The sequence below is a fragment of the Hylobates moloch genome, unplaced genomic scaffold (assembly GCF_009828535.3).
Source record: "Hylobates moloch isolate HMO894 unplaced genomic scaffold, HMol_V3 SCAFFOLD_21, whole genome shotgun sequence".
Classification (NCBI taxonomy): Eukaryota; Metazoa; Chordata; class Mammalia; order Primates; family Hylobatidae; genus Hylobates; species Hylobates moloch.
In genome coordinates this window covers 10,836,236-10,864,103 of record NW_026652296.1, presented here as the reverse complement: position 1 = coordinate 10,864,103, position 27,868 = coordinate 10,836,236, and the positions used below count along the sequence as shown (strand labels likewise).

Genomic DNA, 27,868 nt, shown 5'->3' with positions numbered 1-27,868 from the left:
ATATAAAAAAATTATCTGGGCGTGGTAGTGGGCGCCTGTAATCCCAGCTACTCAGGAAGCTGAGGCAGGAGAATTGCTTGAACCCAGGAGATGGAGGTTGCAGTGAGCCAACATGGTCCCACTGCACTCCAGCCTGGGTGAGAGTGAGACTCCGTCTCAAAAAAAAAAAAATTATTTCCAGTAGGGCAATTGACTCATCCTGTTTTGCCCGGGACTTTCCCAGTTTGGGCACTGAAAGTCCCACATCCTGGGAAACCCCTCACTCTCAGGCAAACTTGGACACTTGGTCACCCTACTTTCCAAAGGCATCTATTTATCATATACAAACATATACATATATTAGTTGCATTACTTGGCATCTTGATGTTGTTTTAATTAAAAATATTTCTTGGGCCAGGTGCAGTGGCTCACACCTGTAATCCCAGCACTTTGGGAGGCCAAGGTGGGCAGATCACTTGAGGTCAGGAGTTCAAGACCAGCCTGGCCAACATGGTGAAACCCCATCTCTACTAAAAATACAAAAGTTAGCCAGGTGCAGTGGCGCATGCCTGTAATTCCAGCTACTCGAGAGGCTGAGGTAGGAGAATCTCTTGAACCCAGGAGGCGGAGGTTGCGGTGAGCTGAGATCGTGCCACTGCACTCCAGTCTGGGTGACACAGCGAGACTCCATCTTACAAAAAAGTTATATATATATAAAAGTTATATATATATAACTTACAAAAAAGTTATATATATATAAAAGTTATATATATATAACTTACAAAAAAGTTATATATATATAAAAGTTATATATATAACTTACAAAAAAGTTATATATATATAAAAGTTATATATATATAACTTACAAAAAAGTTATATATATATATACGAGATGATTCAATATCAGCTTCATATTTATTTAACAAATATTTATGTAGTTATCTAGCATGCACCAGGCATTATTTTGGAAGCTGAAGATACAGCAGTAAATGAAATTGACAAAACCTCCTGACCTCATGGAATTGACATACTAGTAATTATATCTATTGCATTTATTTAATCACCCCCCAATCATCATTTTGGTTGCTTCCAGTATCTTCCTACTGTGACAACGCTGTCCTGGATATCCGTGTGCATGTAGCTGTCTCACATGCATGAAGGTATCTATAGCAGCGCTGTCCAATAGATCTTCCTGCAACGATGGAAATGTTCTATGTCTGCTCTTTTCAATATGTAGCCACGAGTCACTTGTGGCTATTGAGCACTAGACATATGGCTAGTAAGACTGAGGAATAGAATTTTAAATTTTATTTAGTTTAGTTTAGTTTTGAGACAAAGTCTTGCTCTGTCGCCCAGGCTGGAGTGCAGTGGCGCAGTCTCGGCTCACTGCAAGCTCCGCCTCCCGGGTTCACGCCGTTCTCCTGCCTCAGCCTCCCGAGTAGCTGGGACTACAGGCACCCGCCACCACGCGCGGCTAATTTTTTTGTATTTTTTAGTAGAGACGGGGTTTCACCGTGTTAGCCAGGATGGTCTCGATCTCCTGCCCTCGTGATCCACCCATCTCAGCCTTCCAAAGTGGTGGGATTACAGGTGTGAGCCACCGTGCCTGGCCATTTTTTTTTTTTTTTTTTTTTTGAGAAAGGATCTCTGTCAGTCAGGCTGGAAGAATGCAGTGGCACAATCATGTCTCACTGCAGCCTCGACCTCTAGAGCTTAAGTGATCCTCCCACTTTAGCCTCCTGAGTAGCTGGGACCACAAGTGTGGACCACCACACGTAGCTAGTTTTTTTTATGTAGAGATTGGGGGAGGTCTTGCTATGTTGACTAAGCTGGTCTCGAACTCCTGGCCTCAAGTGATCCTCCCATGTTGACCTCCCAAAGTGCTGGGATTACAGGTGTGAGCCACTGAACCTAGCATTAATTTTTTTTTTTGAGACAGGGTCTTGCTCTTGCCCAGACTGGAGTGCAGTGGCAAGATTACAGCTCACTGATGGTTTGAACTCCTGGGCTCAAGCAACCCTCCTCCGAGTAGCTAAGACTACAGGCACATGCCACTGCACTCAGCTAATTTTATGTTTGTTTGTTTGTAGACAGCGGGGTCTTGGTACATTGCCCAGGTTAATCTTGAACTCCTGGCCTCAAGTGATCCTCCCACTTATTTTTGTATTTTTTGTAGAGATGGGGGAGGGAGTTGGGAGTGGTGGGGTGTCTCACTGTATTACTCAAGATGGTCTCAAACCCCTGGACAAAAGCGATCCACCTGTCTCAGCAACCCAAAGTGCTGGGATTACAGGTGTGAGCCACCATGCCCAGCCTTTCTTAAATTTAAGCAAATAAATTTTAATAATGATGCCTGGGCCGGGCGCGGTGGCTCACGCTTGTAATCCCAGCACTTTGGGAGGCCGAGGCGGGCGGATCACGAGGTCAGGAGATCGAGACCACGGTGAAACCCCGTCTCTACTAAAAATACAAAAAATTAGCCGGGCGCGGTGGCGGGCGCCTGTAGTCCCAGCTACTCGGAGAGGCTGAGGCAGGAGAATGGCGTGAACCCGGGAGGCGGAGCTTGCAGTGAGCCGAGATTGCGCCACTGCACTCTAGCCTGGGCGACAGAGCAGACTCCGTCTCAAAAAAAAAAAAAAAAAAGAAAAAAAAAAAATAATGATGCCTGACGCCTGTAAACCCAGCACTTTGGGAGACCAAGACAGGAGGACCATTTGAGCTTCAGAGTTCGAGACCAGCCTGGGCAACATGGTGAAACCCTGTCTCTACAAAAAATTTAAAAATTAGCTGGGTGTGGTGTGCGCGCCTATAGTCCCAGCTACTTGGGAGGCTGGGGTGGGAGGATGGCTTGCACCCATGAGGCGGAGGTTGCAGTGAGCCAAGATTGTGCCATTGCCCTCCAGCTTGGGCAACAAAGCCAGACCCTGTCTCAAAAAAGAAAAAAAAGCCTAGGCAACATAGTGAGACCCCATCACTACAAAAAATAGAAAAAAATCGCTAGGTGTGATGGCACATGCCTGTAGTCTCAGCTACTCAGGAGGTGGAGGCAGGAGGATCACTTGAGCCTGGGAAGTCAAGGCTGCAGTGAGCTGTGATCACACCACTGCACTCCATCCTAGGTGACAGGGTGAGACTCTGTCTCAAAAAAAAAAAAAGGAAAGGAAGAAAGAAAGGGAGGGAGGGAAGGGGGGAAGGAAGGCAGGAAAGAAGGGAGGGAGGGAGGGAGGAAGGAAGGAAGGAAAGAAGGAAGAAAGGAAGGAAGGAAAAAAGGAAGGAAAAATTTAGGCTGGGTGCGGTGGCTCATGCCTGTAATCCCTAGCACTTTGGGAGGCCGAGGCGGGTGGATCATGAGGTCAGGAGATCGAGACCATCCTGGCTAACACGGTGAAAACCCGTCTCTACTAAAAATACAAAAAAAATTAGCCGGGCGTGGTGGCGGGTGCCTGTAGTCCCAGCTACTCAGGAGGTTGAGGCAGGAGAAAGATGTGAACCCAGGAGGTGGAGCTTGCAGTGAGCCGAGATTGTGCCACTGCACTCCAGCCTGGGCAACAGACAGAGACTCTGTCTCAAAAAAAAAAAAAAAAAATTAAATTAAACGAATTTTTTTTTGAGACTGAGTTTCACTCTTGTTGCCCAGGCTGGAGTGCAGTGGCTCGTTCTCCACTCACTGCAACCTCTGCCTCCTAGGTTCAAGCGATTCTCCTGCCTCAGCCTCCTGAGTAGGTGGGACTACAGGCATGCACCACCAGGCCCGGTTAATTTTTGTATTTTTAGTAGAAACAGGATTTCACCATGTTGGTCAGGCTGGTCTTGAACTCCTGACCTCAGGTGATCCACCCGCCTCAGCCTCCTGCTGAGATTACAGGCATGAGCCACCATACCCAGCTTTTTTTTTTTTTTTTTAAAAGAACATGATTCAACTGTATTGCTGTCTACAAGAAACTCACTTTGGCCGGGCGCGGTGGCTCACGCTTGTAATCTCAGCACTTTGGGAGGCCGAGGCGGGCGGATCACAAGGTCAGGAGATCCAGACCACGATGAAACCCCGTCTCTACTAAAAAATACAAAAAATTAGCCGGGCGTGGTGGCGGGCGCCTGTAGTCCCAGCTACTCCGAGAGGCTGAGGCAGGAGAATGGCGTGAACCCGGGAGGCGGAGCTTGCAGTGAGCCGAGATTGCGCCACTGCACTCCAGCCTGGGCGACACAGCAAGACTCTGTCTCAAAAAAAAAAAAAAAGGATGGAAAAAGATATTTCATGCAAATAGTGACTAAAGAAGAGGAGGGCTGGCAATACTAATATCAGAAAAATTACTTGTCCAGGCCAGGCACAGTGACACACACCTGTAATCCTAGCACTTTGGGAGGCCAAGGCGGGTGCATCGCCTGAGATCAGGAGTTCGAGACCAGCCTAAAAAATATGGTGAAATCCTGTCTCTACTAAAAATACAAAAATTAGCCAGGCATGGTCGTGCACGCCGGTAGTCTCAGCTACTCAGGAGGCTGAGACAGGAGAATCACCTGAACCCAGGAGACAGAGGTTGCAGTGAGCTGAGATCACATCACTGCCCTCCAGCCTGGATGACAGAGCAAGACCCTGTCTCAAAAAAAGAAAAAATAAAAATTACTTGTCCAAAAGATTACAAGAGATAAAGGAGGCATTGTATGTTAATAAAAAGTTCAATACAGCAAGAAGATATAACAATTAAAACATTTATGTACCTAACAACAGACCATCAGAACATATGAAGCAAAAATTGGTAGAATTGAAGGAAGAAATAGACAATTGCACAATAATAGTTAGAGACTTCAATGCCCCACTCCCAAGAATAAATAGAACAAACAGGAGACAAGTAAGGAAATAAAGGACTTGAGCGTAAGACAACCAGATCTAACACATGTACAGACACTCCCCAGCAAAAACAGCATCCACATTCTTCTCAGGCACACATGGGATATCCTCCAGGATGGACCATATGTTAGGTCACAAATTAAGCCTCAAGAGATTTTAAAAGGTAGACATCAGCCAGCCGTGGTGGCTCAGGCCTGTAATCCCAGCACTTTGGGAGGCTGAGGCAGGAGGATTGCTTATGCCCAGGAGTTTGAGACCAGCCTGGGCAACATAGCAAGACTTTATCTCTACAAAAAGAGACAGAAGAAAAGAAGAAAGAGAGAGAGAGAGAAAGATAAGAAGGAAAGAAAGAAATAAAAGAGATCGTACCAAATATCTTCTCCAAGCACAATTCGATAAGGCTAGAAATCAATATGGGGAGGTTAAAAAAAAAAAAAAGAAATCAATATCAAAGGAAAACTAGAAAATTCACAAATTTGTGGAAATTTACACACTCTTAAAGAACCAATGGATCAAAGAAGAAATCACAAGGAAAATTAGAAAATACTCAGAAACAGGCCAGGCTGGGTGGCTCATGCCTGCAATCCCAGCACTTTGGGAGGCCGAGGTTGGCAGATCACTTGAGGTCAGGAGTTTGAGACCAGCCTGGCCAACATTGTGAAACCCTGTCTCTACTAAAACTACAAAAAATAGCCAGGCGTGATGGCAGGCACCTGTAATCCCAGCTACTTGGAAGGCTGAGTCAAGGGAATTGCATGAATCCAGGAGAGGGAGGCTGCAGTGAGCAGAGATCGCACCAATGCACTCCATCCAGCCTGGGTGACAGAGTGAGACTCCATCTCAAAATAAATAAATAAATTAAATAAATAGAGAAAATATTGAGAAACAAATGAAAACAAAAACACAGCATGCCAAAATTTACTGGACACAGTGAAAGCAGTGCTCAGGGGAAATTTTATAACTATAAGTGCTTCAAAATCATAGATAGAAAATTGCCAGGGCCTGGCGGTATGGGGATGGGAGGAGGGAACAGGAAGTTATTGTTTAATGGGGACAGAATTTCAGTTTCAGTTTAGCAAGAAGACCAGAATTCTAGAGATAGCTGATGGTGATGATTGCACAATATGAAATGAATGTACTTTGTTGTTGGGCTTTTTTTGTTTTGTTTGTTGTTTTTTGTGTGTTTTTTTTTTTTTTTTTGAGACGGAGTCTCGCTCTGTCGCCCAGACTGGAATGCAGTGGCGCGATCTTGGCTCACTGCAAGCTCCGCCTCCCAGGTTCACGCCATTCTCCTGCCTCAGCCTCCCGAGTAGCTGGGACTACAGGCGCCCGCCACCACGCCCGGCTAATTTTTTGTATTTTTAGTAGAGACGGGGTTTCACCATGTTAGCCAGGTTGTGTTTTTTTTGTTTTTTTTTTTCAGACGGAGTTTCGTTCTTGTTGCCCAGGCTGGAGTTTAGTGACTGTTGGAGTGAGTGAGCGATCTTGGCCCACGGCAACCTCCGCCTCCCAGGTCAAAGGCTTCTCCTGCCTCAGCGTCCTGAGTAGCTGAGGCTACAAGCATGGGCAACCACGCCTGGCTAATTTTTGTATTGTTAGTAGAGACGGGGTTTCACCATGTTGGCCAGGCTGCTCTAGTACTCCTAGGCTCAAGCGATCCGCCCACCTCGGCCTCCCAAAGTGCTGAGATTACAGACGAAAGCCACCGTGCCCAGCTCCTTTGTATAAATAAATGATATTGATTTTCTTCTTGCAGCTCAGCAATTAGATCTGTTATTAGAATTTGCTTAAATTTAAGAAATGGCTGGGCACGGTGGCTCACCGCTGTAATCCCAGCACTTCGGGTTGCCGAGGCGGGCTGATCGCTTGCGTCCAAGAGTTCGAGGCCAGCCTCGGCAACATAGTGAGACCCGCCCGCTCTCCGCACCGCTCCTTCCCCCCGCTCCTTTCCCCGTCTCTACAAAAAATACAAAAATAAATAAATTAGTCCGGCATGGGGGTGACTGCCTGTGGTCCAGCTACGCAGGAGGCTGAGGTGGGAGGATGGCTTGAACCCCAGAGGTCGAGGCTGCAGGGAGCCATGATCGCGCCACTGAACACCAGCCTGGGCGACAAAGCAAGACCTTGTCCCAAAATCGATTAAATAAATAAATAAATAAATGTAAGGAAAAAGCAACTTGATTCGAAGATAAATAGTGATAGCGCAAGTGGTGCCGAACTAACGACTTAAATTTGGGAAACAGCGGACCACCCGCAGAGCCCGTCCCAATTCTGGCAGCCTTTGGATTTGGCTTCCACGTTTTCCAGATTTCCCTCGGTCTCTAGCTCGCTTGGGTCAGAGGGGCCCCGAGGGGCGGCCCACCCACGAGCCCCGCCCCCAACCGCTCACTGCCCCGCGAGCCCGGCTCCCTCCGACCGCGAGCCCCGCCCCCTCGGCCTCCTCCTCATCGGCCGCCGTTGCGCGGCGCAGAGCGGCAGCAAGATGGCGGCGCAACAGCAGGACGGCGGGGGTGCTGCGCAGCTGGCGGGGCCAGCGGCGGAGGCTGACCCCCTAGGCCGCTTCACGTGTCCCGTGTGCTTAGAGGTGTACGAGAAGCCGGTACAGGTGCCCTGCGGACACGTGTAAGCGGCGAGCCCGGGTCTGGTCGGGGGGCGCTTAACTGGGAAGGGAATGGAGCCGAGGAGCGAGATGGGTCTCAGGGCGGGAGCCAGAGGACCCACCCAGAGGGGCCTCCCGGGGGTGTCCCCCGGGGCTCCTAAGGGCCATGAAAGCTGCCGGGGTGCTCTTCTGTCCCGCCCCGCTCACTCCTAAGTATCCCGTCCCTCTGCCCGTATTAGCGGGGCAGCTGCTGTCCGTTGAGCCCCTGCGATGTTCCAGGCGGCCTGTCAGTCTCCTTCCCGCACGTGATAGTGGACTCGTGCCCTGCGGGGACTTCAGGCTCTGAAGTCCGCCCTTGGAGAGCCGACGTTTCCTTTCTAGTCCACGTCGCTCTTAAAGCATAGGACATTTGGCATCGTGTGTGTAGCTGTGGCGAGTTACTCTAATGTGCACTAAAGTCGGGAGAAACGCTGAACTAGACTAAAACAACAAAAGGGAAGTCTTTATGGGGATCTGGCCAGTTTGCCCTTAGCTGTGAAAGGGGGTGGGAGTTGGCAGATGGGATTGTTAGCATTCTACTTCCTGTGTAGGAGGTTTGTTTCTTTCAGTTTTCAATTAAGCCTTCATGACCTGAATACTGTGAATAGAGTGGTTATAATGATTAAAGCAGATATGTGTATAAATGTCCAGTCCAGGTCCTGGGCTGTGGCTGGGGCTTTCGAGGTTGGTCGATTTGAATTTAAGCCTTGTTCCATCAGACGCACAAACACACCTGAGTTGAAGGAATTGTAGACAGCGTGGCCACCTGCTTCTTGCCTCAGAATTGGCTTTTCCTCTGGCCTCTCTCAGTGCTTATCGTGGGATCACCTTGGCATTGGTCTTGGCACCCCTTCTCTAGTCAGCGGGCACAGTAGCCGTTGCACTCCATGGGCATTATTCTATAGCCACCCTGCAGCGGGGGAGGGTTGGCAGCCATTTTACAGGTGAATACACCGAGGGTCCGAGGCTCTCTTAGGGAAAGGTAATCGTGGCCTAACTCTTCCCAGATGTACTGCAGGTGACCATTTTAATAGTCCAGAGAACAGTGCTTGGCACCTAGCTGGCTGCTTTTTGCTTCATCGTGTAGCTTTAGGCTATTCATCTTTGCAATTCACTTAGCCTGGAACTCTTTCCCCCACCCCGCCCTTTTCAGGCTTCAAGTCCCAGGTTAAGTTACCTCACCAAATACTATCCCCATCTAAATTACTTCCCCCACTTCCTTTCTGGGACTTAACTTCCTTCTGCTTGCTTGCACAGAGCAAAACTTACAGCTCATGACGGAGTGGCCATATCTTTTTTGCCCCTCAACTGACTGGAATGGCCTCTATGTGCCAGATCTTGGGGTAGACTCTGCCTTCAGAGTTTACAGTCCAGTGAATTGATTATAAATAAGTACCAATGACTGGTCAAACTATTGTAAAAATTCATTCTGCAAGTGGGAGGGTATTTCAGAGATCACACCTCTGTGCATGGGGTGAGTGATCAGGTAATGGTTGAATGAATTAATAAGTCGTGTAAGCAAGCTTCACGAGAGTTGAAGTGGTCTTTAGCTTTTTCATTGAATCCACTTATCCTTGGATCAGATTTACCTGATTTTGGATTAATTCAGTGGATTTCATTTACTATTAACATTTGTAAAAAGGCTAGACCCAGCACAGTTTGCTAAATGAAGAGCAGCAAAATTTGAGATTTTCTTGAGCTAGGTGAACCTTTCCTAGGTCAGAGGGCAAGGAACAGTACCGATTTTCAAACCTTGGCTCTTCTCTATCCTCGCTGTCCTAGCCACACGTGATCAGCAGTTCAGTGCAAATTGAAGACAGATGGAAGCACCTCTGAGGGCAGCCCGAATCCCCCTTAGCTCCAACCGACTGCTTTCTCCTGTGCCTAGTTGATTTTTACCTTTTGTGCTTGGAAAGTTGAGCATCACTGCAACTCTGGCTGGGGCATTGGATTTTTATAAAACTTTATTTCAAGCCCTGAATGACTGCGTTCTCCAATCTGGTAGAATACAGCTGGAGAAAGGCAGCTGGCTGGGTGCCCAAGAGAAGGGAATTTCTTCCTAGTCATGTGATGGAGTGGAGCATCGGAAGGCTGAACTAGAAAAGGGCCCATAAGTAGGAAATAGAAACTGAAAAGCCAGCCCAGGATATTTGAGCAGTTCAAAAGCAGTCTGGTAGTTTGGCCATGTCTCAGGCACAAAGTGACTCGTGAACATTTGATAGATGAGCTGTACCTGTGTGTGTGCTTGAGAAGAGACTTCGAGCTGCTTTTATCTGCATGCTGGGTTTGGTTCCATTATACTCACTGGACCCTCTGTGCTCTCTTGGGTTCCTCTTGTCATCTGCCTTTGTAAACAGGCAACACAAGTGATGGCCACAGGCCCTGCCTGTCTCCACTGCCTCATCGCTTGCCCTTCTCACCATGGTCTGCCGCATCGTGGCCCCCAAGGTCTGCCTGCCTTCCTTTCCAGTCCTCATTTGTGTGTGGCATCATCTTGGTGTGGAGCTCTGCACCCAGATCTGTGTGGCTGTCCTCGTAATCAGGTCCTACCCAGCTCAAATGCCAACTCCTCAGAAGCAGCTTTCTATGATCCCCCCAGCTGGTCTGTTTGCCATGTTTCCTTCATATTTTTAGTCACCATCTGAAATTAACATTGTGTTTCCCTTCACTCTAGAATGTAAGCATCATGAGAACAGGGCTTTGTCAAGTTTCCATTGCCCTCAGTGGTGAGTGAATAGACTCCCTCACCTTCTCTGTACCTGGTCTGGAATTTTGCCTAACAGCATTAACATCTAACAATGACAAGGAGGAAGGAGATTCTTAGAGGCAGTAGAAAATGGTCAAGTGTTCAGAAGATTGCCTTTCATTATATATCTTTAGTTCTTTCTGGCAGATTTGGTTATACTGTCTTAATCTATCAGGTTGCGTAAGTAACCCAGGGTGTCTTCTCCATTCTTTCTGTATGCCTTATCTCAGCATTACCATCTTCCTAGGCTTCAGGATAGGAACTCGGTCATCTTTGACTTATTTTCTTCAAAGTCAATAAGTTATCAAGTCCTCCTGATTCTGCCTCTCCGTGAATGGTTTCCTGAATTCATCCCCTACTGCTTCAGTCAGACCCTCACAATCCTCTGCCTTTAGCCATCTCTTTGGTTTCTACCTTGTCTCTTCTCACCTTCTCACCTAAAAAAAAAACTATAGGGCTGGTCTCAGTGGCTCACACCTGTAATCCCAGCACTTTGGGAGGCCAAGACGGGTGGATCACCAGAGGTCAGGAGTTCGAGACCAGCCTGGCTAACGTGGTGAAACCCTGTCTCTACTAAAAATACAAAATTAGCTGGGTGTGGTTGTGCACGCCTGTAACCCCAGCCACTTGGGAGGCTGAAGCACGAGAATCGCTTGAACCAGGGAGGCAGATTTTGCAGTGAGCCGAGATCACACCATTGCACTTCAGCCTGGGCAACAGAGCACGACTCTGTCTCAGGAAAAAAAAAAAACAAAAAAAAAAACAGCAATAACAAAACTTTGTTTTCCATGATGGCACAGAGATATTTTTCTGAAACCTGGATTTGGCCTTGTTTTGTTAATACCTTGCTTTAAACTCCTGGCTCCCTACTGCTTATAAGGAAAAGTCTGTTAGATTTTTATTTCCTCAGATACATATGAATTTTAAGCCTAAATTAGGCCTAAAATAGTCTTCCCTTCCTCTGCTGGCTGACCTCTTTTTCTAAAATGCCAGATGGGTGATGGGCCAACATCTGTAACAAGGTTCGAGGGTGGCACATCTCACACATGCGCCTGAACACCCAGTCCTCACATTCATGAACTACAAAAGGATCCAGCTGAACCCTTTTAAGGCTGATCAGAGATGCTGTCTCTGCAGTCTCCACCCGCTCCACACCCCCCCCCTCCCCGCGCCCCCCTTGAGACAGAGTCGCGCTCTGTTGTCCAGGCTGGAGTGTGCAGCCACCTCTGCCTCCCAGGTTCAAGCAATTCTCCTGCCTCAGCCTCCTGAGTAGCTGGGATTACAGGCATCTGCCACCATGCCTGGCTAATTTTGGTATTTTTAGTAGAGACGGGTTTCACCATGTTGGCCAGGCTAGTCTCAAACTCCTGACCTCGTGATCCACCGGCCTTGGCCTCCCAAAGTGCTGGGATTACAGGCGTGAGCCACTGCTCCCAGCCTTCACTGCAGTCTTACCAGCCCTTTTCTTCTCACGTCACAACTAGTTGCTTTTCCCTTTATGTTCCTGTAGCGCTTTGCCTTCACCTGTAATGATAGCAGCTCCCGTTTATGGTGCGTTTTGTACGTGCTGGACACTCTGCCAGGGGTCTGCTATACAAACTGTATCCTCCCAGCAATCCTAGAGGTAGGTACTACTCTCTCCATTTCACAAAGGAAAAAATGGAGATTCAAGAAACCCCACTGAGATCCCTCAGTGGCAGGGCCTAAGGCTTGAAGCCTCAACCTTAACACCTTCACTGTCTATCACAGGAGTTTGCATTTGTTTCTGTAGTTGTGTGTTCTTTGTAGTCCACTCCTATCCCTCATTTTTTCTGGCCTGGAAGGACTTAGTATTGGAATTGGGAGGAGACAGCAAGTTGCTTTTTACTCCATTATCCATTGATGTCTTTTTAAAAGTTGATCCATATTTGTCGTCTTGTCTCCATGATGCGTGACAGAGGTTCTCTGTATGTCTTGTTCTAGCTTTTGCTCTGCATGCCTGCAGGAATGTCTGAAGCCGAAGAAGCCTGTCTGTGGGGTGTGTCGCAGCGCTCTGGCACCTGGCGTCCGAGCCGTGGAGCTCGAGCGGCAGATCGAGAGCACAGAGACTTCTTGCCATGGCTGCCGTAAGAATGTATGTGGAAGTGATGTGGAAGAGTCCATGTCTTTCCATGATAAGATGGGGTAAAACGTACAGCTGCCATGTTATTGCTGAAGTTAGAGCATGACTAGGTCACTAACAGCACGTGTGCATGCCAATTACCTGTGGTGATGGCTGGGCTGGTTTGTTTTCATAACCTTACTGGTTTTTGTCTCTTTTTTTAAGAGTGGGTTAAGTATATATTTTAGGTTTGAAAGCCATAGAAATCAGTTATCCCAGTTTTTTCCTATGAAAGATCAATTTTGGCCAGGCGTGGTGGCTCATTCCTGTAATCTCAGCTCTTTGGGAGTCCGAGGCAAGAGCTTGAGGCTAGGAGTTGAGAGACCAGCCTGGACAACATAGTGAGACCTCATCTTTACAAAAAATAAAATTAGCCAGGTGTGGTGGTATGTACCTGTAGGCCCAGCTACTCAGGAGGCAGAGGCCAGAGGATCACTTGAGCCCAGGAGTTTGGGATTACAGTGATCTCTGATCATGCCACTGCACTCCAGCCTGGCTGACAGCAAGACCCTGTCTCTTAAAAAACAGTTAATATGAAATCATTGGATTGTAATAACAATAGCTAACATTTGAAATGCATCCATGCTCTTGTATAATCAGAGTCAAGTATATTTATTTTCATACCTGTTAATAACTGCTACTGGAAAGGAGAAATACTGTTGTCTTATTTTCCAAGAGATATACACAGCCTTGTTGATTTTAGAATCATTAAAATTTTTAAAATTGCGGACCATCCAAAAATATAAAATAATGTAGGCTTGTTCCTCATTCCAGAGATTACTTCAAAATTGGTTCAATTTAAGGCCTGGCAAGGTGATTCATGCCCGTAATCCCAACACTTTGGGAGGCCGAGGTGGGTGGATTGCTTGAGTCCAGGAGTTCTAGACCAGCCTGGACAACATGGTGAAACCTCGGCTGTACTGAAAATACAAAAAACTAGCAGGGCATGGTGGTGTGTGCCTGTAGTCTCAGCTGTTCGGGAGGCTGAGGTGAGAGGATGGCTTGAGCCCAGGAGGCAGAGGTTGCAGTGAGCTGAGTTCGTGCCACTGCACTCCAACCTGGATGATAGAGCCGGACCCTGTCTCAAGGAAAAAAAAAAAAAGTGATTGAATTTCGAAAGCTGCATGACATTTTCTGCCCTTTGACAAACACTGTAGAATTTTTACCAACCCGGTTGTAGGATTTTTGCAAAATGAGATCACACTGTAATATATATATTTCTTCAACTTTTTTCACTTTTTTAAATGTACATTCATTCCCAACTTTTTTTTCACTTTCAGATTTTTTTTCTCTTACATATTGGACAGCCTTGCATGTCAGTTTCATTATTTTTAACACTTTGGTATGGATGCCCATAGTATGAATATACCTTACCAACTCCTTTTCGGCGTGATTTAGTATTAGGGATGCATAGTAAGGCCATTTCAATGCTGAATAGGGCTGTTTTCTGTGTCTTAATTGGGGGCGTCACTCTTGAGGCTGGGCACGGTGGCTCATGCCTGTAATCTTGTCATTTGGAGAGACCAAGGCAAGAGGATCACTGACCCCAGGAGTTCGAAATCAGCCTGGGCAACATAGTGGGACTCTGTATATACTAAAACAAACCAACAAACAAAACCAGCTGTGTGTAGTGGTGTATGCATGTAGTCCCACCTCCTTGGGAGGCTGAAGTGGGAAGATTGCTTGAGCCCAGAAGTTTGAGAGCAGCCTGGGGAATATAGTGGACTCAGTTTCTACAAAAAAAAAAAGAAAAAAAAAAATTAAGGATTCCTCAGTTTGTAGCTTAAAGTCAAGTTCTTGAGCTAGAGGCGAGACAATCATGGTAAGCTGGAGCTCAAATATTGGAGCATTTTTCCCCCTTCGAAGTTTACTTTTAGAAACTCAAGATATTGAAATACGATTTCCTACTGCCTTCTTTTGGTGTTTTTGTTTGTTTGTTTTTTGTTTTTTTTTGAGACGTAGTCTCACTCTGTTGCCCAGGCTGGAGTACAGTGGCGTGATCTCAGCTCACTGCAGGCTCCACCTGTTGGGTTCATGCCATTCTCCTGCCTCAGCCTCCTGAGTAGCTGGGACTACAGGCGCCCACCACCACGCCCAGCTATACATATATATATATATTTGTATTTTTAGTAGAGACGGGGTTTCACTGTGTTAGCCAGGATGGTCTCGATCTCCTGATCTCGTGACCCGCCTGCCTCAGCCTCCCAAAATGCTGGGATTACAGGCGTGAGCCACTGCACCCGGTCTCCTCATCTTCATTTATGCATGCATAATGTGGTTTTTGGTTTTGTTTTGTTTTTTTCTGAGACAGGGTCTGGCTTTATTGCCCAGGCTGGAGCGCAATGGCGTGGTCTCAGCTCACTGAAACCTCTGCCTCCCAGGCTCAAACCATCCTCCCACCTCAGCCTCTCAAGTAGCTGGGACTACAGGCATGTGTTACCACGCCTGCCTAATTTTTTTGTATTTTTAGTAGAGACGAGTTTTGCATGTTGTCCATGCTGATCTCGAACTTGGGAGCGCGAAGTGATGGCCCACCTCAGCCTCCCTCAGGATTACAGGTGTGAGCCACCACACTCCGCCCATGATGGGCTTTTTGTTTGTTTTACTGTGTGCTTTTGCTTTTCTTCATTTTTAAGATTAGTGATTGTATTGTTGGCATGCCTCTAAAAATGTTTTTCTTTCCTTTATCTTCCCTCTTTTCTTCAATTCTTAAAACTTTCTTTCCTTTTAGAAAACCTGTAATGAAGCACTATTCTCTGGGTTTTCTTCTCTTTCTGTTTTACTATTGCACAGCCTAGATTTTATATGAAAGTTTGGGCCGGGCGTGGTAGCTCACGCCTGTAAACCCAGCACTTTGGCAGGCCGAGGCAGGCAGATCACTTGAGGTCAGGAGTTCGAGACCAGCCTGGCTAACGTGGTGAAACTCCATCTCTCCTAAAAATATGAACATTAGCTGGGCACACACCTGTGGCACACGCCTGTAATCCCATCTACTCAGGAGGCTGAGGTGGGAGAATCACTTGAACCCAGGAGGCAGAGGTTGCAGTGAGCCGAGATGGTGCCACTGCACTTCAGTCTGGGCGACAGAGTGAGTGAGACTCCGTCTCAAAAAAAAAAAAAAAAAAAATTTAGATTTTAAAGATTATTTCTCAGAGTCTGGTGATAGATACTTTAACCAGGGTTAGTGGCTTTTATATGTTTTACCTAAAGGATCACTTTGCTGCACATAACAGAATGTGGTTTTTGGCTTGCTGTAAGGAGACTAGTTTAAATGCTAGTATAGAAAACTTTTGAAAACATCCTAGATTTGGAGCTTGTCTGTGAGCAGACAGCCTATCATGAGTAGGAGCAAACCTGTAGGAGTTATTTTAGAGTAGAAGCGGATATCCTGATTTAGTTGAATAAAATAGCAGCCTTGGTATTAATGGGAAATCTGCAATAATCAGGGTTTCAGCCCCATTAGCATAGTCAGGAGTCTGGTGAGATTATTTGCCAGGGTGGTGTAGGTCTAGTTTTCTTTATGCCCTTGTTTGGGACTATATTTGGGCTGTTACAAGGTCCTCACTAACTTGTGGGCTCTGATTCTTCCTATTTGAGTTCTTCCTATCCAAGATCCGGTCCCACGTGGCTACTTGTTCCAAATACCAGAATTACATCATGGAAGGTGTGAAGGCCACCATTAAGGATGCATCTCTTCAGCCAAGGTAAATGACTCAGTCTCCCCTTAGGTGGAGGTCATCTCTTGCTGTTAATACAAAGAGGTTGGACACCTTTCATGCCCAGGGGTTTACTTGTATGAATTGTTATGCTGGCTAAAGCTGATACAAGTATTTTGGGAGGAGTATGCAAGGGAGGACTCTGGTGTTCACTTCAGATGTTAGCTGAGCTATTCTTTTTTTCTTTTTTGAGACGGAGTCTTGCTCTGTCACCCAGGCTGGAGTGCAGTGGCGCAATCTCAGCTCACTGCAACCTCTGCCTCCCGGGTTCAAGCGATTCTCCTGCCTCAACCTCCCAAGTAGCTGGGATTACAGGCACCTGCCACCATGCCCGGCTAAATTTTGTATTTTTTAGTAGAGACAGGGTTTTGTCATGTTGGCCAGGCTCGTCTTGAACTCCTGACCTCAGGTGATCCGCCTGCCTTGGCCTCCCAAAATGCTGGGATTACAGGCATGAACCACCACGCCCGGCCAGCTGAGCTATTATTTTCACAACACTTGACCTGAGTCTGAAGTGATCATCAGCATCCTTATCATTACACATTCGGTGAGCTTTGCTCCGTTTTGGAGTGTACTGTGGTTGAAGTTTAATGGAAAGGTACTCACAGAAAAGTTTTCTTATTTCCTGTCTTTCACCTTCCAGGAATGTTCCAAACCGTTACACCTTTCCTTGTCCTTACTGTCCTGAGAAGAACTTTGATCAGGAAGGACTTGTGGAACACTGCAAATTATTCCATAGCACGGATACCAAATCTGTGGTAAGAGTAACCTTTTTTTTTTTTTTAACTTTATTATGGGAAAGGATCAAGCTTGGAGAAAAATGAAGAGATTAGTAGAATGAACTCCTGTGTGCCCTTCACCTAGATTGACAGATAGTTAACATTTTACCATGTTTGCTTAACGATGCTCTGTGGTATACATCTTTTGCTGACGACTTGGGAATAAGCTACAGATACCATGACCTTTTTTGCCCCCTGAATACTTTGCACCCTGATACAGGATGCAGGGTGTATGCACTCCTGATACAGGAGTGTGTATGTCTTAAGAACAAGAATGTTTTCTTGGAAAATTACATTTTTGTGTGTATAATTAATCATATTCAAGAAATTTAACATTGATACAATCTAATATCTAATGTGAAATTCATGTTTTAATTTTAACAATTGTAATGTCTTTCATAGCAATTTCCCCCTCCCCCCAAAGCAGAGGCAGGGATGGTACATGAGTTCTCTGTCCTCTGGGTGCTACATTAAGTCATATGATGTCTGTTGTTGGTAACATTAACTTGGTTCCCTTGGTATCCACCAAATTTCTCCATGAAGCTGCCATTTTATTTTTGGAAGTAGCTTCTTCATAGTTGTGGGGAAAGAGGATTTAGGTGAAATTATTAGGAAAAGGCTTATCAATCCTTGGACATTTTACTCAGATATCACCTATTGGCATGTGTATTCTCCTTTAAAAAAAAAAAATGTAGGCTGGGCACGGTGGCTCACACCTGTAATCCCAGCACTTTGGGAGGCCAAGGTGGGTGGATCACTTGAGGTCAGGAGTTCAGGATCAGCCTGGCTAACATGGTGAAACCCCATCTTTACTAAAAATACAAAAATTAGCCAGGCGTGGTGGCATGCGCCTTTAATCTCAGCTACTTGGGAGGCTGAGGCATGAGAGTTGCTTGAACCCAGGAGGCGGAGGTTGCAGTGAACTGAGATCATGCCACTGCACTCCAGCCTGGGCAGCAGAACAAAACTCCCAAAAAAAAAAAAAAGTATTTGTTCCATCTCAGCAATGTGTTACCTTTCTCTCTTGATGTGATTGACAGACCAGGTCTTTTTTATAGTTAGGTGTATACTTCCTCTATAGTTTTAAGTTTTCCATTTATCTCATACTGCTTCTCTTGAACTACATACTCTGTTGTATGGGCAGCCTTCAGCTCCATTGCTGTAAACAGTGGTGCAGAGATTTTAGAAGTTTAATGAGCTTTTGTGAGAGTACTCGGGCAGCTGTCAATGCTCATTTTAAGATGGAACTGGCCATTTTGAGAAACATATCTTTGCCTGTATCTACGTATGTTTATAAGCTAAAGTCTTAGATACAGATTGACTTGGTTAAATGTTACTTGCACTCATAATTTTGTTGGATAATGTTATTGCTGAACTTTTCTGGTATGGCAGCCTAATTTTCTGTCTTTTTCCCCTCCTTTGGCTTCTGAAATCCCTCTGATTATGTTGTCTATGTTGAGGCCTTCTCTTCAGCCTTTGGCCCTGTGTTCTGTCTTCCTCTCCCTCTGCAAGTTCTTAACTCTGCATTTCTCCCTTCCCTTTGGAAGCCATTTCCTTTTCAGTCTCTAGTCCCACCCTATGTTCTAGCTCCCCAGCTACAGCTAGAACATCCCAGCTACAGCTGGGATTACAAGTGTGAGCCACTGTGCCCGGCCTGGAGCACCCTTTCATGTCCTCTTTGCCTTTCCAAATACTTTCCAATCTTCAAAACCCAGATCAACCTTTTGTGTGAGGGCTTTTCGGCCTGATCCTCCTCTTCTGAGCATTTCCTTTGTTAAGATGCATGTAAGGCTGTGTTTTACTTCCCTGGGACATTGCTCATCAGCTTATTTTCTTAGTTTTCCTCATGCTTTTGGATTGTCTTGTGTGCTGGATTGGAAGGCCAGTCTAGGCCCCCCACCAGGATGACTCACTTCTCTGCCTACAGTAGGGAATGAGAAAGGGTGGTATCATGATTTGAACTTTACCCAGTCCCACATGTCATTTGACTTGAGCTGGAAATTTGCAGTGTTTTTTGGGTTGCTGATGTGTACAGGAAGGAGTTACTGGCCCTGGACAGTATGTCAGGAAAGCTGTCCTGGAAGAAAGGAGGCCAGACACAGGCCACAGAGGGCTGGTGCAAGCTTGGAAATTGGGTGCCTAAGACCTTGCTTTTGTGTTGAAAGGTTTGTCCGATATGTGCCTCGATGCCCTGGGGAGACCCCAACTACCGCAGCGCCAACTTCAGAGAGCACATCCAGCGCCGGCACCGGTTTTCTTACGACACTTTTGTGGTAAGTCTGGAGCCTGGGCTCTGATCCCTCCACTGGGGGAATGGCACGGCTACTTCACTCTTCTCAGAAAGGGAAATGGGGACCCCCGGTGTTGAACTTTGTCACTGTTGTGATGGGCTTCCAGTCTGTATACTGGATACAGTGATAAAAGGGGATTGACAAGAGAGAAAAGAAGAAGACTGAGTGGAAGAGGTGGGCAGGCAGCTGTAGCTGGGGAGCTAGATGGGCTTCCAGTCTGTATACTGTAGCTACTATACAGTTTCTATTCATGGGCCAGGCAGGTGGCCAGAGTGACATTTATTTACTTATTTGAGATGGATTCTCACTCTGTCGCCCAGGCTGGAATGCAGTGGCGTGATCTCAGCTCACTGCAACCTCCACCTCCCAGGTTCAAGCGATTCTCCTGCCTCAGCCTCCCGAGTAGCTGGAACTACAGGCGCATGCCACCATGCCCCGTTGATTTTTGTATTTTTAGTAGAGACGGGCTTTCACTATGTTGGCCAGGCTGGTCTCGAACTCCTGACCTCGTGATCCCCCCCCCCCACTTGGCTTCCCAAAGTGTTGGGATTACAGGCGTGAGCCACCACGCCTGGCCCAGAGTGACATTTAAGATGATGATCTGGGCTGGGCGCAGTGGCTCATGCCTGTAATCCCAGCACTTTTGGGAGGCTGAGGTGGGCGGATCATGAGGTCGGGGGTTCCAGACCAGCCTAGCCAACATAGTGAAATCCTGTCTACTAAAAATACAAAAAAATTAGCCGGGTGTGGTGGCGGGTGCCTGTAATCCTAGCTACTTGGAAGGCTGAGGCAGGAGAATCGCTTGAACCTGGGAGGCAAGGTTGCAGTGAGCCAAGATCGTGCCACTGCACTCCAGCCTGGGCAGCAGAGCAAGACTGTCTCAAAACAAAAGAAGATGATCTGGTCGGTCTTTGAGACAGAGACAGTGATACTTGCTCTTTCCATCTCCTAGCCCTGCCCCCAAATTTTTATCTACTTTTTTTGTGGTTTATATAATTTCTGCCTGTTATAGAACTTGGTTTGGGGACAGGTGCGGTGGTTCATACCTACAATCCTAGCATTTTTGGGAGGCTGAGGCAGGTGGATCACTTAAGCTCAGGAGTTCGATACCAGCCTGGGCAACATGAGAAAATCTTGTCTCTGCAAAAAATACAAAAATTAACCAGGTGTGGTGGCTCCTGCCTGTAGTCCCAGCTTGAGGGAGCTGGGACAGGAGGATCTCTTGAGCCCAGGAGGCGGAGGTTGTAGCAAGCTGAGATCATACCACTGCACTCCAGCGTGGGCAACAGAATGAGACCCTGTCTCAAAAAACAAAAAACAAAAAAACAAAAAAAAACACAAAAAAACACAGCAATTTGGACTCGGGAAGCTCAAACTCACACGTCCATGGGGACCATAATTGAAATGATCCTCCTGAAGATTTCCAAGCCAAGTGGTGCCTGACTCGTTATGCTGCCATCACCTTGTTTTCCTGTGGAAATGCAGGCGCAGCATTGCCTAGCTTCTCCGCCCCCCATGCCCAAAGCAGGACAGGAAAATTTCACAGGAAGTTTCACAGGTTTTAATTATCTTCAAAAATACTTCAGGTCAAATAGCATATATCCACTAGCCAAATACGGCTGTCAGGTTTATATTCTTTCCCTAGAGCTGGATGGTTTCAAAGGGGCACACTGTTTTGGCATTATAGTAATAGGTAAATTTGGCCAGCTATATCAAGTAAACCTCTTACTTACGTATATAGATGTCAAGTTAGGATTTTAGAGTGGTGTTCGGTCTTAATGACTGAATTTCAGTATCTTAAGAAAGAAAGCTCTTTCCTAAATTGTCATAAAGAATATTTGTTCTCAGTCTGACAGTGTCTGAAACTCAGACTTCAGAATAACTGCCCTTATTGTTAATATAGATGAATGTAATTCATCTGTGTCACATTAACAAAAATGACTCATTAAAGAGGGCTAGTTGTGCTATAGTTTCTGCTGTACTGTATGTCTCTAAAAAACTGATTCTCTACTGGGCACTAATTCCACCTCTCAGAAACAACTCTTCAGCTCAGTGCATCTGCGTGCTCTGTTCCGACAAACTTATAAACGTTCTGAGCCCTTGGTCTGTGCCAGGCTCCATTCATGTGCTGCCTGGGTTTCTCAATCTCCATTTAAGGGAGGCATACTTATCTTCATTTAAGAATAAGGCAGCACACCGGCTGGGTGCAGTGGCTCATGCCTGTAATCTCAGCACTTTGGGAGGCTGAGGCGGGTGGATCATGAGGTCAAGAGATTGAGACCATCCTGGCCAACATGGTGAAACCCTGTCTCTGCTAAAAATATAAAAATTAGCTGGGCATGGTGGCGCACGCCTGTAGTCCCAGGTACTCGGGAGGCTGAGGCAGGAGAATCGCTTGAACCTGGGAGGCGGAGGTTGCAGTGAGCCGAGATTGTGCCACTGCACTCCAGCCTGGCAACAGAGCGAGACTCCATCCAAAAAAAAAAAAAAAAAGAATAAGGCAGCAGAGACAGATTAATTTTCCCAAAGTTACATACCTAGCATCACAAACAGTTGCATCGGGGATCCGGTCCCTGGCAGTCTGCTCTGGATCCAGTTGCTAGGCTGTCCTGCTTCTACTGAAAGCCAGTCTTTGCATCTGGAAACAGTTGCTGAGGCTGCGTGTCTGTTTTTGCCCTTAGGATTATGATGTTGATGAAGAGGACATGATGAATCAGGTGTTGCAGCGCTCCATCATCGACCAGTAAGCAGGGTCTGTGCTTGCTGTCTCATGTTCCAGAGCTTCCATTACATATTAAACGTGAAACGTATGACTCCTGTACCTTACCTGTTCAACAGACCTGAAAATGAGCCATGGCATTGGGACAAGGTCACTTCTGACAGGGGAAGTGGGTCCCCAGGTCAGCCCTCCTCTTCCCTTTGGGCTCTTGCCAAAGCTATCTTCCCCTACTGTTAACCTTGTTTGTCACATGGTCAAGTTCGTATTGGTTCTCGGCTACTTCCTGGAGCTTCTGCCGCCTCCTGTGGAAGAGAATATAGCTTCTCCACCTCTTGTTTCACACTCATTCCTCCCATCCAGTGTTTGTCTCTCGGGTCCTTCAAGCCAGCCAGGACCTTTTCTGGGTCATGAATAGCACAATGAAGCAAGTGTCTCCTTTCCTTGTCCCCAAGGTGTGCAGACTCTGGCAGCCGTGCACCTGACAGAGCTGAAGCTCCCGCTGGGCTATGGGGTTGCCAGAAGCTGGGGTTGCCATCCCGGGGTACATGTCACCAGTCCTCTTGGGGTTTTGCACCATCTGATGCTGGGAGTTTTGATTAGTGATATTTTCCTACTACTACATATCCTTAGAGTTCACTGGTTCAGTCTTAAATGCCTGCATGGTGCCTTTTTAGGATAAGGTATAACCATGTATTTTTGGTGGAAGTGTTTCTGGGTTAGGGAAGTTAAAGTCTGTTTATCTGTAAGTGGGGAGGAGGGTCAGCTAAGAGAAGTGGGAGGGCCAGAGCTTTTTGGTTCTGATTTACAAATTAATGAAGTAGTTTCAAACAACGCGGTCATGTTTACCTCACCATTTGGGAGCCTGCCTACATTCTTGTTCTAGAAGCACAAAAAAGAATCCTCAGATGAATTAGAAGAGAGAGGTTTGGAGACTCAGCGGATACTAGTTCTTTTACCTTCTGCTTGGTAACTTAGATTAAACTGAGCATTGTTTTTCTATCACAAATGTTTTCCTTATGACACTGGTTTCGACGTGTAAAATGTGTTTGAAAACCTGCTTTGTAGATGCAGAGAGAAGCTATAGGAAACCCAGTACCGCCCCCGGTCTGTTCTGACGAGACATTGGTCATAAGGCTCAGCACATCGCGTGATGAACAGTTGTTAATAAAAGCTGTTGCTGGAAACTTGCTTTAGGAACAGCTCAAGAACCTTGGAGTTCATATTTCACAGATATTAATAAATACAAGTGCAAGAGCTGTCAGCCTAATCTGTAGGAGCAGAACCTCTGACCAAAAGGCATATGGGTTTAGGTTGGTTCTTTGATGTCATATGTCTCTGATGGGGCTGCAAGTGCTACCTTGCGCTCGTACACCGCTGCTGTGGGGCTCCGCGCCTGTCGGTGAAGAGCTGCAGATGCCAAGAAGCCAGCAAAGACAGGGCCCACTGGAAAAAAATAGTTCTTTCATTAGTATTTCTCGGGAGGACCCAAAAGTTAAGGTCAGCTTGTTCACTGTAATTTCTGGAAAAAGTTCACTCAGACCTTCCTGAATTTAGATCATCTCAGAAATCTGGAGGGAAATGTGGCGAAACCTTCATTTGAGGGACTGATGTGAGTGTATGTCCACCTCACGGGTGGCACCGAGAAACTTACTTCCTTGTATTAAGTGCACTTCTTGTATTTCTAATAAGATGACTTTCCAGAAAGTGAGATTTGTTATGTTCTGGCTTTTAAAAGGTGAAATATAAATAAATTTCTTAACTTAATCTAACCGGTAAGCGATGGTTCTTGTTTTCATTCAACACATTTGCCACAGCATGGGCTCGGGAGCCTCCAGAAGATGGTCACCCTGTCTAGAAGGGAGGTTCGTGCTTGTTGCTGAGTCCTGTTTGGCGTCGAATCTCAGCTGACGCCACCAGCTGGGCCTCATGGTGCCTGTCCTCTGGAAAAAGAACACTTGTTACAGTTGGGAGGCTCTGAGAGGTGAGAAGTGACAGTGCTCCATATAGCAAGGCTTTAGACATGCAGCTTCTGCTACGTGCGGATAACAGCAGCAGTGCTGAGGGCTTGTAGTAAAGGGGCTCTGCAGGGTCAAGTTTCAGGTCCTGGATGTGTTTAAGTTCATAGTCTGCTGTTAGCTGTGGGGCATCTAGCGAATGTTTTCTGAACCTGTCTCCTATGAAGTGGGGATAATTTTATCTGCCTCTTAAGGATGCTAGGATCCAAGGAGCAAAGTATACAGAGCTCTCCCTGCACAGCGCTGCATCGTGGGTGCTCACTGTAGTGTTTGGCTGCTTGAGCTTCATTCCAATCCCATAGAAACTCTTTTTTTAGTAAGAGGGTCTCACTATGTTGCCCAGGCTGGGCTTGAACCCCTGAGCTCAGGTGGTCCACCTTGGCCTTCCAAAGTGCTGGGATTACAGGTGTCAGCCACTGAGCCTGGCCTGGAACCTGTTTGTTTTGTTTTGCTTTTTTGAGTCAGGGTTCCGCTCTTTTTGCCCAGGCTGGAGTGTAGTGGCGCAATCTCGGCTCACTGCAACCTCTGCCTCCCAGGTTCAAGTGATTTTCCTGCCTCAGCCTCCCGAATAGCTGGGATTACAGGCACCCACCACCATACCCGGCTAATTTTGTATTTTTAATAGAGGTAGTGTTTCATCATGTTGGTCAGGCTGGTCTCCTGACCTCACGTGATCTGACTGCCTCGGCCTCCCAAAGTGCTGGTTTTACAGGTGTGAGCCACTGCACCCAGCCCTGGAACCTCAAATTTAATACAGCCGAGACAGCTCAGCATCTCCAGTCTTCACCCATGTCCTCTTTTGTATTATTCCATCTTGCAGTGGTAACTACCCAAGCCAGAAACCTGGGAGGCCTCTTCCTCCCTCACATCCGTGCAGGCCGCCTCTGTCTGACTATCAGTTGAGTCCTGGACTCCAGTTACCTCAGAATATTGCAATTTGTGCCTGTTTGAGGTCTGACATCCTCTGGAAATGAAATCCCGTGTCATGCCAAGACAGGTCGAGAAAATGACACTTGAACTGAGACCTGAATGAAATGGGGAGAAGCCCAGTGACCATGTCGGGGACGAGGATTCCTTGCAGAGGGAACCAAGTTCAGAGGCCTTAAGGTGGGAGCACATGGGTTACACTTGAGGCCCTGTGGCAAGGAGGCGGCTGGTAAGCCCATGGTGGAGTGAATGAGGGAGAGAATGAGGCAGCACAGGGCAGTGTGGAAGGCAGACCAGAGGGGCTGTGTACATATGGTCAGGCCTTGAGCTTTTCTCGATGAGCATTCTTGGGTTCTAAGTGAGGTGATCCAGCTTAGGTTCCTAAAGGATGCTTCTGGCTGTGTTTGGAGAAGGGACTGTAGTAGGGAAACACGAAGCAGAGACCAGGGAGGCAGCTGCAGGAATCCAGGCAGCTGGTGATGGGGGCTTGGAACTGTGTGGTGATGGTGGTGGTGGGATTTTGAAGAAGTCTGACCTGGTCAGGTATGTTTTTTGTTTTCTTTTTTTTTTTTGAGACAGGGTCTCACTCCGTCACCCAGGCTGGAGTGCAGTGGCGCAATCTTGGCTTACTGCAACCTCTGCCTCCTGGGCTCAAGCAGTTATCTCACCTCAGCCTCCTGAGTAGCTGGGACTACAGGCGTAGCCACCACGCCCAGGTAATTTTTATATTTTTGGTAGAAACGAGGTTTTACCATGTTGCCTAGGCTGGTCTTGAACCCCTGGGCTCAAGCAATCCTCCCGCCTTGGCCTCTCAAGTACCTGGGACTATAGGTATGTGCCACTCTGCTTAGCTAATTTTTTTATTTTTTTGTCAGGGTCACTATGTTGCCCAGACTGGTCTCAAACTCTTGGCCTCAAGTGACTCGCCTCTGCCTCCCAAAGTGCTGGGATTATGGATGTGGGCCACTGCCCCTGGCCAAAAATAAATATATTTTTGAGTACATCTGCAGTGATAAAAGTACTTATATTCAATTTGGCTAATATAATTTTTTAAACTTTTTTTTATGGGGCCAGGCACTGTGGCTCATGCCTGTAATCCCAGTAGTTTGGGAGGCTGAGGTGGGCGTATCACCTGAGGTCAGGAGTTTGAGACCAACCTGGCCAACATGGCAAAAACCTATCTCTATTAAAAATACAAAAATTAGCCAGGTGTGGCAGGCGCCTGTAATCCCAGCTACTCGGGAGGCTGAGGCAGGAGAATCTCTTGACCCTGGGAGGCAGAGGTTGCAGTGAGCCGAGATCGCACCATTGCACTCCAGCCAGGGCGACAGAGTGAGACTCCGTCTCAAAAAAGAAAAAAAAATGTATGGTACTTGCTAAGCATTTATTATATGTCAGCATTGTGCTAGACACTGGGAATTCACACATTAATCAACCACATAATTGCAAGCTAGTAAATATTCATGGTAAGGGATTAATAAATGGTAGCTGTTTAATAAATAGGAAGTCACCTCCCACTTCATAAAGACACTGGAAACCAGTATTCCAAGGGCTTGCAACAGCACCTGGACCTTTCCTCCTTTCTCCACTGGGGACTTCTCCCTCTCTCTGTGACTTAATCTCCTGCCACTGTTACTGCCCTTCCCATACAGCATTTGAACGTGACTGGGTTTCTCCTACCACCTACCTAGTGACCCATAGTTCTCCTCCTCATTATCTTGAGCTGGCTGTCTTTATTCACTGCCCCAATTTCTCTTATTTTCCAATCTTACTCCTCAAACTACTACAACCTGCCCTTTGCACCCCACCTTCAGCACTGAAACTGATCTTGTCATCAAAGACAAGACATGTCACTAAACCCAGCAGCTACATTAGTCCTTGTCCAGCTCCCTCTCGAAGGCGCTCTTGATCCCTCCCTCTTTTCACAGAAGTTGCTTCTGTTGGGTTTTCAGCTGGGAGGCCCTCCTGGTTTCTCTTCTCACTTCTCTGCCGTATTCCTATTCTGTTTCCTCGGCAGCCTGCTCCTCCTGGTTCCCTTCTCTTCGCTAGAGGGATTCCTCAAGCACTGCTCCCACTCACCCTGTGTTCCCTTCCTGGGCAGATTCACCCGCTCACCCCTCTGCCCTTGGTCTTCATTACCATCCTTGTGTCAGTGTGCCCAGAATGATGATCCTAGGCCCGACAGCTCTCTGGAGCTCTAGGCCAGCTTCCTCGTAGACCTGCTCAGCTGTGTGATTTAAAGGCATCCTACGCTGGGTGTGGTGGCTCACGCACTTTGGGAGGCCGAGGCAGGAGTTCAAGACCAGCCTGACCAACATGGAGAAACCCCATCTCTACTAAAATACAAAATTAGCCAGGTGTGGTGGCACATGCCTGTAATCCCAGCGACTCTGGAGGCTGAGGCAGGAGAATCACTTGAACCCGGGAGGCAGAGGTTGCGGTGAGCCAAGATTGCGCCATTGCAGTCCAGCCTGGACAACAAGAGCGAAACTCTGTCTCTAAATAAATAAATAAATAAATAAATAAATAAATAAAGGCATTCTAAGTCCTGCATGGCTCAAACTGAACTCATCCACCACCTTCCTACCACCCCACGCTGTGTGCTCGGCTTCTCTTTCCCGGCAGACGTAACCACCATCCTTCTAATTGCTCAAGAATTAACCCACACCTCATCTTTAACTCCTTGTCCACCTCCATGCCCCATATTACCAAATCAAGTTAATTTTATTTATTTTTATTTTTTTGAGACAGAGTCTTGCTCTGTTGCCTCAAGTTAATTTTAGCTCTTAAATAACAGATTTGGGCTGGGTGTGGGGGCCCACACCTGTAATCCCAGCACTTTGGGAGGCCTAGGCAGGCAGATCACTTGAGGTAAGGAGTTCGAGACCAGCCTGGCCAACATGATGAAACCCTGTCTCTACTAAAAATAGAAAAATTAGCTGGGCATGGTAGCGGGTGCCTGTAGTTCCAGCTACTCGGTAGGCTGAGGCAGGAGAATCATATGAACCCTGGAGGCAGAGGTTGCAATGAGCCGCAGTTGTGTCACTACTGCACTCCAGCCTGGGTGAC

The 27,868-nt window shown here is 46.8% G+C and overlaps 1 protein-coding gene and 1 non-coding gene across 2 annotated transcripts; one reads left to right on the top strand and one right to left on the bottom strand.

The window, feature by feature from the left end:
• The first annotated feature begins 7,290 nt into the window (after positions 1–7,290).
• RNF114 (ring finger protein 114) lies at positions 7,291–23,633 on the top strand. The gene is made up of 6 exons (XM_032142142.2): positions 7,291–7,450; positions 12,175–12,325; positions 15,950–16,056; positions 16,712–16,826; positions 19,013–19,120; positions 21,820–23,633. Exons 1-6 carry the CDS (start codon positions 7,311–7,313, stop codon positions 21,883–21,885), a joined length of 687 nt encoding a protein of 228 aa, XP_031998033.1. The 5' UTR covers positions 7,291–7,310; the 3' UTR covers positions 21,886–23,633.
• On the bottom strand, positions 11,200–11,304 carry LOC116461568 (small nucleolar RNA U13). The gene has a single exon (XR_004246106.1). It is a non-coding gene; the product is annotated as a small nucleolar RNA U13 (small nucleolar RNA).
• Positions 23,634–27,868: the final 4,235 nt, after the last annotated feature.